Genomic DNA, 14,285 nt, shown 5'->3' on the forward strand with positions numbered 1-14,285 from the left:
AAAAACTGAAAAGACATTTCATCCTGATTCTCAAAAACATAAATATTTTTTTTCTGATTCACATTTGTATCTTTAAAGGTGCAATATGTAAGAGTTCATCCTCCACATGCTACGCTACGTTAGCGCCGTATCAACAGTGCATTATCAGTGCTCTGTTAGCTAGCAAACTAGGTAGCTAGGACTTTGACTAAGTATGGTAGCAACATCAATTCAGTGCTAACGTTGAGCTTGAACAAACCTAAACTAGAAGAGGAAGCGCTACTTCTTCTTCCTGTCATGTTGGACTGAGGCAGACTGGACGCTACAGTGACTCACTGTCACCTCTCGGGGTACAAAGTGGTATTACGGGACAGGACGGGCCAGGGCTAGCCAGTTAGCATGCTAACTTCAGTAGATATCTCTGCAATAAAATACACAACGTAATGTCTAAACTGTTATTTCTTCACATTCTGTCGATCGGTTTAGTTCATCACTGAATGTTTTAAACTGAAATTCTTACAAAATTATACGTATTGCACCTTTAAAATAAAAGTCATGACAGGAAGTTCTGTCCACACCTTCACAATAAAATCCAGTAAGAATGCACAACACTATTTGTAATGAGGTATTTCAAAATAAAAGCCATTCCCACAAATTAAGTTCTTCGTAAACTTCAAAATAAAAGTCAAAGCTAAGAAATAACATTAGTAATTTTTCAAAATAAGAGCAGGTAAGAATAATCAATTTCCACAATTGATCAATAATGTTTCAGATCAAATTAGTTTTGTTATCAATAAGTTCTATGTGTAATTAATAAATATATTAACATAAATTAATGATACTCAATAGAAACTGATCATTAGACAAGTTACTGAGGCTCTGATTGGTCGATCTACTGCGACAAGTTACTGAGGCTCTGATTGGTCGATCTACTGCGACAAGTTACTGAGGCTCTGATTGGTCGATCTACTGCGACAAGTTACTGAGGCTCCGATTGGTGGAGAGAAACTTTCCCATGAAGCTTGGCACCTGCAGGCCGGTTGTCACGGAGATACCGCCACACCAAACCTGCAACAAAGTTTTACTGCTGTTAGTACTGCGACAAGAAGTACTGCAAAGTACTGCTCCAAACACTAGAGGAAATATAAACAGTAAAACTTACTACCTGGAGTACTAATACACAGAAGTATCACTTGATATATAGTATTTACTTTATATGTGTTTGTGTGTCGTAGTATTGGTTGTAGTGTTAGTAGTATTAGTATCAGTAGTGTTACTAGTATTACTAGTATTAGCAGTAGTATTAGTAGTATTAGCAGTAGTAGTAGTAGTATTTGTAGTATTACTGCAGTGTGGTGTAGTACTGACAGTGAAGGCGGGGACGAGCGTCTGGCTGAACTTTGTTTTGAAAGAGTGAAGAAGACGAAGACGATCCACATCGATGAAGGACAAATCACCTGAAACACATCAGATGAAAACAGTGACCCACCAACAGAAAGCTCTGGTCGCTCCTTACACTGAAAACATTACAGACATTAGCGTGAGATACTGTGATGAGCAGTTAAACTGGTAACAGACCAGTCAGCCAGCGTTGGAGCTGAAAGCAGTTAAACTGGTAACAGACCAGTCAGCCAGCGTTGGAGCTGAAAGCAGTTAAACTGGTAACAGACCAGTCAGCCAGCGTTGGAGCTGAAAGCAGTTAAACTGGTAACAGACCAGTCAGCCAGCGCTAGAGCTGACAGCAGTTAAACTGGTAACAGACCAGTCAGCCAGCGCTAGAGCTGACAGCAGTTAAACTGGTAACAGACCAGTCAGCCAGCGTTGGAGCTGAAAGCAGTTAAACTGGTAACAGACCAGTCAGCCAGCGTTGGAGCTGACAGCAGTTAAACTGGTAACAGACCAGTCAGCCAGCGTTGGAGCTGAAAGCAGTTAAACTGGTAACAGACCAGTCAGCGAGCGTTGGAGCTGAAAGCAGTTAAACTGGTAACAGACCAGTCAGCGAGCGTTGGAGCTGAAAGCAGTTAAACTGGTAACAGACCAGTCAGCGAGCGTTGGAGCTGACAGCAGTTAAACTGGTAACAGACCAGTCAGCGAGCGTTGGAGCTGAAAGCGGTTAAACTGGTAACAGACCAGTCGGCCAGCGTTGGAGCTGAAAGCGGTTAAACTGGTAACAGACCAGTCAGCCAGCGTTGGAGCTGAAAGCAGTTAAACTGGTAACAGACCAGTCAGTGAGTGTTGGAGCTGAAAGCAGTTAAACTGGTAACAGACCAGTCAGTGAGTGTTGGAGCTGAAAGCAGTTAAACTGGTAACAGACCAGTCAGTGAGTGTTGGAGCTGAAAGCAGTTAAACTGGTAACAGACCAGTCAGCCAGCGTTGGAGCTGAAAGCAGTTAAACTGGTAACAGACCAGTCAGCCAGCGTTGGAGCTGAAAGCAGTTAAACTGGTAACAGACCAGTCAGTGAGCATTGGAGCTGAAAGCAGTTAAACTGGTAACAGACCAGTCAGTGAGTGTTGGAGCTGAAAGCAGTTAAACTGGTAACAGACCAGTCAGCCAGCGTGTAACAGTAAAACGTGTTGACAGCATTTTAAATGGCCGCCGGCAGGAAGACGAGTCAGAGCTGCGACAGTCGGCAGCAGCAAAGCAGTGAAAAGTGTGTAAAAATAAAAATAAATCAGGACGTCAGACTGTGCAATAAACAGGACAAAACTAATAAAAATAATAATAATAATAATATTTTCTTCGTACCGTTGTCATAGTTACAGTAGATTCCGATTCGCTGAGGCAACGGCCAATCCAGCGCCTTGGCTCGGTTGTTGTGCTTTGCAGCGAGCGAGCTCTGAAGCCATTGGCTGGCGTGGAGACACCACGAACCAGCGTTCTTCCCTAATTGGTCGAAGCGGCCCAGGCTGGCCCGGTAGGCCACGCCCACACTGAATGACTTCCAGTCAGCCAGGGGGCGGAGCTCCCAGTAGTGACAGCCGCCACTCATTTCCTGGTCGCCTAGGAGACAAAAAAATAAATAAAAATACATTTTTAAAAAAATGTTTCAAGGAGAAAATATATTTTACAACAAAATATTACTTCATTTAAATCAAATATTTCCAAAATAAAAGCCAGAGGAAACTGCTGCAGACTTCAAAATAAAAGTCTGCCATTTCTATGGAGCAATGGGACTTCCTGTTACAACTGTCAAAATAAAATCCAGTGATAAAAAATAGCATAGATCTTTTTAAGTATAAATACTGCGTGTATACAGTATAAATACTGCGTATATATACAGTATATATATATATATATATATACGCAGTATATATACGCAGTATATATGTATATGTATGTGTATTAGTACCCAGCACTGTGTACGACTCTCCAGCGAATCGGTCGCGTCCTGCTCGACTTCCTGCGGTCTTATTGGGTGACGGTGTGGCGCTTCTACTGCTAACAAATAATGAAAACAACACATCAAAGGTCAAAGGTCAAAGAGAGAAACAAAGAACCTGCCAGAGGACAAACGACGAGGTGAAACAGCCAATGAGGTCGAGCCACAGTGACGGGATGAAACGACAGCTGATATTTATTATTATTATTATTATTGTCTCATCAAATAAAAACACAAAGTCTTTGTTTTCTTTATTTTCTAAATATTATGAACCTGAACGAGAAAACAACAAACTATAAAAACTATAAACATGAAGATCTGACAACTTTATTAAAAACCATCAAAAAAACGCTGACGTGATGTGAACAGTGATGTCAGCAGTGATGTCAGCAGTGATGTCAGCAGTGATGTCAGCAGTGATGTCACTGGCTGCATGAAGCAGGAAATGGATGAGGAAAGTGATTGGTGACACAGTAGTTGCTAGGCAACCAGGCAGCGACGACTGTTTCTACCTGAGAGTCTCGAGGAGGACGCAGTACGGAGACAGCAGAGGGACAAAAGGTCAAAACACACAGCAGAAAGAAAATGAGAATAAACAATCATCAGACGTCGCTATGCTAGTCAGTTCCTTCAGTCTCTGCCATTTAGCAGCTTTGCTGGAGCTTTTGATTGTATGACATGATCTTCCTCAGCAGTCATGTTCGGAGGAAGTTCTTCAAATCTACTTTTCCAGTTTCTACACTTTCATTTAAACACCTGATGACATCATCTGTGACACGTTTCCTCACCTGCTTTTATTCTCTTTGCCCTTCAGTCGGGGGTCATGACCTTTGACCCCCTGTGGCTCCCAGGTCACCGTGTCGCCCTGCACCTTCAGCTCCGGGTGAGCCGTCGCCGCATCGAAGCCAAAGTTATACGCTGGAATAAAACATGAAGAAGAATTCAGAATTTATGATTGGTTGTTTATACAGCAGTCACATGACACACATAATCAATAATTACATCACATGACACACATAATCAATAATTACATCACATGACACACATAATCAATAATTACATCACATGACACACATAATCAATAATAACATCACATGACTTACACACATAATCAATAATAACATCACATGACTTACACACATAATCAATAATTACATCACATGACTTACACACATAATCAATAATTACATCACATGACTTACACACATAATCAATAATTACATCACATGACTTACACACATAATCAATAATTACATCACATGACTTACACACATAATCAATAATTACATCACATGACTTACACACATAATCAATAATTACATCACATGACTTACACACATAATCAATAATTACATCACATGACACACATAATCAATAATTACATCACATGACACACATAATCAATAATTACATCACATGACTTACACACATAATCAATAATAACATCACATGACTTACACACATAATCAATAATTACATCACATGACTTACACACATAATCAATAATAACATCACATGACTTACACACATAATCAATAATTACATCACATGACTTACACACATAATCAATATTGATATGTATTGATTTGTATTGATTTGTATTGATATGTATTGATATGTATTGATTTGTATTGATATGTATTGATTTGTATTGATATGTATTGATATATATGTATTGATTTGTATTGATGTGTTGATTTGTATTGATATGTATTGATATATATGTATTGATTTGTATTGATATGTATTGATATATATGTATTGATTTGTATTGATATGTATTGATATATATGTATTGATTTGTATTGATATGTATTGATATATATGTATTGATTTGTATTGATTTGTATTGATATGTATTGATTTGTATTGATTAGTATTGATTTGTATTGATATATATGTATTGATTTGTATTGATATGTATTGATATGTATTGATTTGTATTGATTTGTATTGATATATATGTATTGATTTGTATTGATATGTATTGATTTGTATTGATATATATGTATTGATTTGTATTGATATATATGTATTGATTTGTATTGATATGTATTGATTTGTATTGATTTGTATTGATATATATGTATTGATTTGTATTGATATGTATTGATTTGTATTGATATATATGTATTGATTTGTATTGATATGTATTGATATGTATTGATTTGTATTGATATGTATTGATATGTATTGATTTGTATTGATATGTATTGATTTGTATTGATATATATGTATTGATTTGTATTGATATGTATTAATATGTATTGATATGTATTGATATGTATTGATTTGTATTGATATATATGTATTGATTTGTATTGATATGTATTGATTTGTATTGATATGTATTAATATGTATTGATTTGTATTGATATATATGTATTGATTTGTATTGATATGTATTGATTTGTATTGATATGTATTGATATGTATTGATTTGTATTGATATATATGTATTGATTTGTATTGATATGTATTGATTTGTATTGATATGTATTAATATGTATTGATTTGTATTGATATGTATTGATATGTATTGATTTGTATTAATATGTATTGATATGTATTGATATGTATTGATTTGTATTGATATGTATTAATATGTATTGATATGTATTGATTTGTATTGATATGTATTGATTAGTATTGATATGTATTGATATGTATTGATATGTATTGATTTGTATTGATATGTATTGATTAGTATTGATTAGTATTGATATGTATTGATTAGTATTGATATGTATTGATTAGTATTGATATGTATTGATATGTATTGATATGTATTGATTAGTATTGATTTGTATTGATATGTATTGATTAGTATTGATATGTATTGATTAGTATTGATATGTATTGATATGTATTGATATGTATTGATTTGTATTGATTAGTATTGATTAGTATTGATATGTATTGATATGTATTGATATGTATTGATTAGTATTGATATGTATTGATTTGTATTGATTAGTATTGATATGTATTGATTTGTATTGATATGTATTGATATGTATTGATTTGTATTGATATGTATTGATTAGTATTGATATGTATTGATTTGTATTGATATGTATTGATTTGTATTGATATGTATTGATTAGTATTGATTTCTATTGTTAGTTATATTTACTTTTATGAATGATCCACTAAATAAACAATAAACAACATTCACTCGTTTGTTTACCTATGGTTTCTATGGCGACAGGCTCAGAGAACTCGCCGGCGGCGGCTTTGTTTCTCGCTCGAACACGAACGACGACGAAGCGAGAATCAAACTTCAGACCTGAAACACAAAAACAAAAAATAAATTAAATTAACGATTTTATCTCACAAATAAAAAACAGATTCAAACAAGAAGAAACAGAGAACACCTGCTTCACAGTGACCTTTGACCTCTCACCTGTGACGGTGACCTTTGACCTCTCACCTGTGACGGTGACCTTTGACCTCTCACCTGTGACGGTGACCTGTGTCTCTCGGATGTCGTGGATTTTTTCCCAGCATGCCTCTCCTGCAGCTCTCAGCGAACTGTCCTTGTTTGTTTTTCGGTATTCGAGTTCGTAGCGTTCGATTCGCCCGCCGCCGCCGCTGCCACCACCACCGCCACCGTCACCGTCGACAATAACCTCACTGGACGGTTGCCAGGCAACTGTGACAGCGTTGTCACGGACGACACAGCTGGAGGCGTCGATCTCTGGAGCTCTGGGAACTGTGAAAAATATATACCTCAAATCAAAGTAATCAATAATCAATAATTTGTTCAGGAGCTTTTGACCGTGTCACATGGTCCTCCTCAGCAGATGGAGTTAACTCAGTTGCCATGGAAACTGTAGATCTTTGAACTTTCCTTAATTCTGAGAACATTTGGACTAAAAGACACTAAACAAGAGTCTGGAAAGACCATGGAGTCAAAAGCTCTGGAACAACAGAGTAAGTGGACCTTGAGTTCAGATTCTTTGACAAATTTAAAACAAAAGAAGAAGAAGAAGAAGAAGAGTGACGAGACGAAAAACGTCAGTAAACATAAAAACATAAAATCAAACACGTTAAAGAATAAAATCAAAAAAAATAACAAAATGTTAAAAAGTAAACAAACATTTTATAAACAACAACAAAACAAACACGTTAAAAAATGCCTCACCTGGCAGGAAGTGAAGTCGCTGAAGCCCCGCCCTCTCCACGCTGAAGTCGACGGTAAATTGCGACATGTTCTCCGACACCGCCGGACGAGTCGTCAGCCGGAACGCCGGCGCCATGGTTACCCTGGTAACAAGGGGGGGCGGGAAGTCCAGCGGGTGGGCGGGGTTGAAGTGTTAATTCCAGGGGGCGGGGTTAGGAATGTTAAAGGGGCGGGGTTAGGAATGTTAAAGGGGCGGGGTTTATAACTGTTAACTTTTTATTTGTTAGTTTAAATTTGTGTTAATGTTTCAAAATAAATCAACAAAAAATAAAAACAAAAATAAAAATAAAAATAAAAATAAAAATATGATCAAATGATAAAATACAAAAACAGAAAGAAAAATAAATAAAATATAAAGACAAACATGTGACGTCATTAATACAAATAAAAACAACAAAGAATGAAAAACAGAAAAAAAACATTAAAAACATGAAAATGTGAAAAAACTCAACAGTGAATTATTGAATAAATAATAATCAATAAATAAAAACAAACCTTTCTTTGATTTGTTTTGCAGCCTGAAAGAAAAGATTGAAAGGAAATAAAAACATGTTAATGTTTAGTTAAACTAGAACTGATCACTTTCATTGATTTATTGATGATTTTCACATCAGTTTTAACCTTCAGGAATTCTTCTTCGTTGGTGATGTTCAGTGTTTGATTTGCGAACTCGAGCAGTTCTTCACACGACAGCAGAGCGAACTTTCCCTCCGACAGCTGCTTCTGCAAAACAACAAACGACTCAGAAACAAACTGGAACATTTATCAGAAAACGATCAATAACTGACAGGAACGACGTCACAAAGTATTTGGACATAAAAATGTTTTAAACAGTTTAAAAGATTTATTTGTTTATTGTTTGTATGTTTACAGAATATTAAATTCTCTACCTGGAGCTCCGCCTCCTTCCTCTGCTTCTCCTCTTTGATGGCGCCGCGAAGCTCCACCCCCTTCTCCTCGAGGGCGGAGCTTAGTCGTTCAAGCTCCGCCTCCAGCTCTGATGTCACCTTCCATGACTCCTCCTGATTGGACAGGCAGAGTTAATTTAAATTATTTTTAGTTGTCGCCCCTCCCCCCTCTCTAAGCCCCTCCCACCTCCGTTCCCTCTCAGCCTATCAGCTGCTGACCTGCAGTCCCGTTAGCGTGGTGTCAACTGTTTCCAGGAAGGTTTGGAGCTCTTCGTTCTTATTGGCTAACGTGCTGATGATCCTGCGCAGAGCTTCCTGTTTACCACAACAACAATAAAATGTTTATAAACAGAAAAAACTGAATAAAAACTAATTTTACAGACACATCGATTAAAAAACAAAACACACATTTTTAGTCAAGAACAAACTGCGTCCAGTTTCTGATCCGTTCTGTTGGATCTCAGGCCGACAGGCATTTCAATCATTTACAGGTTGACATTTGATTCCTACAAGAAACTCATCAATCAGCTCAGTACAGTCAGATGTTCTCATCTGTTCATAAAACCACCACAGCCGACGCTGCAGTCGCTTTATCATCATTAATATCTCCACTGACAATAACTCAAAGGACCTCGGAGGGCTGATGGTCTTTCTGCTCTGCCATCACTAATCTGAGCCATCGCCCAGTAATAATAATCATAATAATAATAATAACATATAATAATAATAATAATAATAACATATAATAATAATAACCATCAATAGATTCTGATGAGCTGGAAATACACTTCAACTGTAAAACACTTCATGAGTGATTATAGTCCTGCTGACAGCAAGCAGCAGAGAAAACCCTCTAATATCTAATACTGCACTCATCAATACACCTGATTACCATCGATCAATACACCCGATTACCATCAATCATCAATACACCCGATTACCATCACTCATCAATACACCTGATTACCATCAATCATCAATACACCTGATTACCATCAATCATCAATACACCCGATTACCATCACTCATCAATACACCTGATTACCATCAATCATCAATACACCCGATTACCATCACTCATCAATACACCTGATTACCATCAATCATCAATACACCTGATTACCATCACTCATCAATACACCCAATTAACTCAACATCAACCTGCCCGAAACTGACAATCAATAAAAAAATATATTAGAAATGTCAATATCTAATATCTATATCTAACAACTAATCACTCGGTCCAGAAGATCAATCAGAGCAATAAGGACCCAACTTTACCACCAAGTTACCGATCAATCTCATTAATCAATATACGAAAATCATGGCCACAGGTTATAAACATCCATGATCGATCCAGACCGAACCGAACCGTGTTAAAGGCCTCCGGTAACACGCAGAGTATCTAACATCATGTAAGTAATAACACAACCTGAACATTCGCGCCAAACCTCTGCTCACTACTGCAACATCCAGTCTGTACCAGGGTCACGGTGGGGCTCCACCCCCCTACCCCCCCCCCCCCCCCCCCCCCCCCCCCCGGACAGAACAAACAACCAACCCAGCATCTAACGGGTCCGCAGTGACGTCAGCAGACGGTTACCTGATGTTTAAGGTGAGCAGCTAATTAGCATCTCGCTGCTAACTGGTGGTGAATGTTTCAAGCTGCGGGTGTTTAAAGGAGGAAGGTTTCAGGCTTCATATTGTAATTTAATTTAACAAATGAGCTTTGAATATTTTATATCTTCTAAGATTTTATTTAAACATTGAATGTTGAATGTTGGACAAAAGTTCCTTGTTGTGTTTTACCGGATAAACAAAGTTTTATTTGTCTTCCGGTGTTTTATTTGCTTATCTGGAACCGAACCGACAGTTCTGAGATCCTCAAACATGTCAATAAAGTTTGTTTGAATGAACAGCTGATCCTCGCTGATGCTAACAGCTAGCAGCTAGCTAACCCTCTCTGTGTGTGCTCTGAGAGTCTCCTGCCCTCGGCACACTGATCAGATGTGATTATTGATCATCGATCGATCAGATTCAGATTCTTACCTTCTGAGTGTCCATCACCTGAGAGAGAGAGACACACAGAGAGAGAGAGAGAGAGAGAGAGAGAGGGAGGGGGGGACGGAGACACCGATAGGAAGTGTCTATGTGACACTATGACTTCCTGTGTGGAGTGTCAAAATAAGAGTCTGAATCTTTGCGATGTTTTCCTGATTAATAATAATCAATAATAAAAACCAATAATCTTATTTCATAAATAAAGACAAAGTGTTCAGATGATGTATTAAAACATGTAAAACAGATAAAGCACATATCCAACAACATTATTGATTAATTCTAATAATTTTAGACAGTTTCTATAAAGCTTTGACTTGTTTTGGACATTAATGTAGAAAAGTTGTTCTTACATGCTAATAATAAGTCTCCATCTATTAATAACAGCTCTATTAATTAAACTTTGATGTAAAACGACTGAGAGGAAGCTGCCCGATGTCTCCTCACCTCTTCCTCTTCCTCTTCATCACGCAGCTTTAAACCAATCATATTAAAACGAGCACACTGACAGATATTCCTGTCGCAGAGCAAGAGATGATCATTAGCCGATTAGCACATGACTCTGCTCTTCTTTTAAAAGACTTGATATCATTCATGTGTTCTTGAAACTTTACCTGAATGTAAACAAATGTGAATTATTGATTATTAAAAGGCTTGATTGGTTGGTCGATCAGTTTCAAACATACAGTCACATACTTTATCAATAAAGATCAAAAACTACACGTACTTTAAATTTTAGTCCAAACAAAGGAAATGTGAGTTTAAATAACGGCAGCAGAGTGTTTACTTTCATATTAATGATAAAACAATCAAAGACATAAAGCAGCAGAGAATCATAAACACATATGAGAAGGAGGCCTCAGGTTCAGTAATAATATTGATTAGGTGAGTCAATCATTCAGCAGTTTTATTTAGTGATCAGAAACAGTTTGTTACCGTTTGTCTGTTATTTAACTTTCAGCGTCTGTTCTTCTTCTGACGGAACCGACTCACCTGTTTAACAAAATAAAAGCAGTCGGAGGAATCGGAGGTGTTGCGGCTCACCTGCTGGACAGGTGACGTAACTGACTCTCTGGCTATGAAGAACTTTATTCTGAAAGAGTTTGCACTCGGCAGGTCAGGTCTAGAAATGATTTTACTTTGAAATGAGCGTTGTGTGATTCTCTCACTGAGAATCTGGGAATATGATGATGATGAAGATGAAGATCTGCAGGTTTATGTTGATAATATTATCTGTAATTTACTGACTGTCTTAAAGATCAACACAACAAATGTAAACCAGTATTTCATAATTAAATTTTACATTCCTGATGCAAATTTACTAAAATAAAACCAGTAAATGGAGACAAATATTCAGACAATAACTGTTAAAGCTGTGAGACTCTATTTATATTCAACTATATTTATATTCAATTATATTTATATTTATTCATATTTATATTCAACTATATTTATATTAATTCATATTTATATTCAACTATATTTATGTTAATTCATATTTATATTCAACTATATTTATATTAATTCATATTTATATTCAACTATATTTATGTTAATTCATATTTATATTAATTAATATTTATATTTATTCATATTTATATTCATTGATATTTATATTAATTCATATTTATATTCATTCATATTTCTTGTTTACACTAAAATTACAAACTATTTTTTAATTTATTTTTCTTTTATTTACTTGTTTATCTTTTATTTTAGCTATTTGTGTTTCTTTATATTTCTGTTTAATCTGATATCTTATTGTTTAATTATATCTTTGTATTGTTATAAGAACTAATAGAGGTAAAAACAATTGTTTTTATTGATTTCTGATCAGTTACTGATAAAGTTGATCATATACAAACTAAATGTTCCAACAAAATAAAAGCCTCCATGGAATCTAGCTGACTTTCAGAATAAAAGCTTCAAAGGAAACAAAGAGGCCTTCAAAATAAACTGTTTTTTTCTTTTATTTAATAATACGTGAGCTGATTCAATTGTAGACAATCGATCAATCAATAAATCAAAGGTTTGGTTGATAATCTGAGCTGAATGAGGAATCGGAGGTGTCGCGGCTCCTCTGCTGGACAGGTGACGTCACTGAACCTCCGATCTCAACTTCCTGTCTCAGCAAAAATCCCACAATCATTGATCAGTTAGTTAGTTTACAAATACGCACTTTTATTGATTCACTAAACTCACCACAGTCACAACAACACGACACCAGCTGCAGCGTCAGTCATTGATTATATCGTCTCCATGGATATTAAACAGTGTTGTGCTGCTCTCTTCATTGACCAGCATCGTTACTGTCAATCACCAGCATTGATACTGTCAATCACCAGCATTGATACTGTCAATCACCAGATGCTGCTGATCAATCAAACCCTCTTCCATCAGAGACGGGGTTCCACAGGGGTCTGTCCTCGGTCCACTGCTGTTTACATTATACATAAATAACAGAATTCCTCATAATCAATACATCAATGTCCATTTTTTGCAGATGATACGGTTTTATATGTCCCCCCCCCTCCCCCAGCTCAGACCCCGACTCGTCTCCAGTCTGATGGTTTCCAGTTATGACTCAGACTGGTTTTAAATGCAGCCATGAACCTCCAACCGCAGCCTCACAGGTTTACTGTCCTCCCTCACCGTGAACCAGGACCCGCGTCTCCTTCACAGGACGCCAGTCAGGTGAGGAACCAGGTCATTATTCGGTGGGATACTTGGACGTCCTCCGTGTCCGTTAGAGATCCGGTCCCGGACCCTGAACCATCAGGTCCATCAACAGTCACTCTCGTTTCATCTCTTGACCCAAACTTGACACTTTAACTATAAACCTTATTCAGCAGAGGCCACGTCTGAGCAGAAACACCCTAACCCTGGTCCTGGTCCTGGTCCTGGTCCTGGTGCTGGTGGATAATGGGCTCATGGGTTAATTTGCACCTTTTCTCCTTTCTGTGTGTTTTTTGCAACCTGTTGTTTGTCCTGCAGTCACGTTTTAATGCTTCAAGTTATTAAAGCTGCCTGATAATTAAACAAACCTTCATATGAAGCCTCGTTACACAGACACACATCACCTGAAAATGATTCAATCCAATAAACATTCAGGTTTATATGGTTTGGAGCTAGAAATAATAATAAGTGAGCAGTGTAGTTCTGACTGTATAATTCATCTGGTTCTCATTTCTCTTCCTCTGATAAAGTATCTGGATTTTATTGGAATCAGTTGATCTTCGTCTGCTGGATTTGACTTTAAAACTACAAAATTTTCATATGAATTTACGAAACTCAAAACTCTTTTTTAACTTCATCATTTAGTGATAAGAAGCTGTTGAGTTTCCAGTAAACAGACGGAGCAGCACGTATTTTAGAAGTGGACGGTTTCATCTTAATGTGTATCGTGTTGTGATGAAGAGGAGCGGTCTCCATCTGTTAAACCCTGTCCCCTCCCATCTATAAAGGATCCACTACCAGGACTCTTCTACAGAGCTAAACCTGTTCATGAAGGCTTTCAGGTTCAGATCAGTTCTATTTGCTGACCTGTTAAAGTCGTCTCTGAACAATATTAACCAGCCAACCAGTATGTTCTCTTCAGAATAAAACTTCCTGTCGTCTCCATCAACATCGGTCTCCATGACGACTAGATCTTTACATTTAATACTTGGCACATAAAGCAAACAGGACGTCTCCATTCAACCTGTTTATAAGGCAGCCGCTCACTTCTCATGTCTTTTATTTTGGTAGGGATGATGAGGCTGACATCTGCAGGTC

At 37.0% G+C, this 14,285-nt stretch overlaps 1 protein-coding gene across 4 annotated transcripts; it reads right to left on the bottom strand.

The window, feature by feature from the left end:
• LOC122968895 (FSD1-like protein) lies at positions 1 to 10,640 on the bottom strand. Of its 4 annotated transcripts, none has more exons than XM_044334419.1 (13): positions 10,503 to 10,640; positions 8,673 to 8,768; positions 8,436 to 8,567; positions 8,167 to 8,262; positions 8,041 to 8,063; positions 7,507 to 7,628; positions 6,820 to 7,074; positions 6,550 to 6,648; positions 4,148 to 4,277; positions 3,330 to 3,418; positions 2,726 to 2,980; positions 1,348 to 1,436; positions 1 to 1,047 (listed from the first exon to the last, which is right to left on the bottom strand). In XM_044334419.1, exons 1-13 carry the CDS (start codon positions 10,515 to 10,517, stop codon positions 946 to 948), a joined length of 1,503 nt encoding a protein of 500 aa, XP_044190354.1. In that variant the 5' UTR covers positions 10,518 to 10,640; the 3' UTR covers positions 1 to 945. The 4 variants fall into 4 exon arrangements, with proteins under 4 accessions (XP_044190354.1, XP_044190353.1, XP_044190352.1 ...); XM_044334418.1 differs by having other exon boundaries at positions 3,330 to 3,415; positions 8,167 to 8,268; positions 10,503 to 10,636; XM_044334417.1 differs by having other exon boundaries at positions 8,167 to 8,268; positions 10,503 to 10,636.
• Between the last annotated feature and the right edge of the window lie 3,645 nt (positions 10,641 to 14,285).

This window comes from Thunnus albacares, chromosome 18 (assembly GCF_914725855.1).
Source record: "Thunnus albacares chromosome 18, fThuAlb1.1, whole genome shotgun sequence".
Lineage (NCBI taxonomy): Eukaryota > Metazoa > Chordata > Actinopteri > Scombriformes > Scombridae > Thunnus > Thunnus albacares.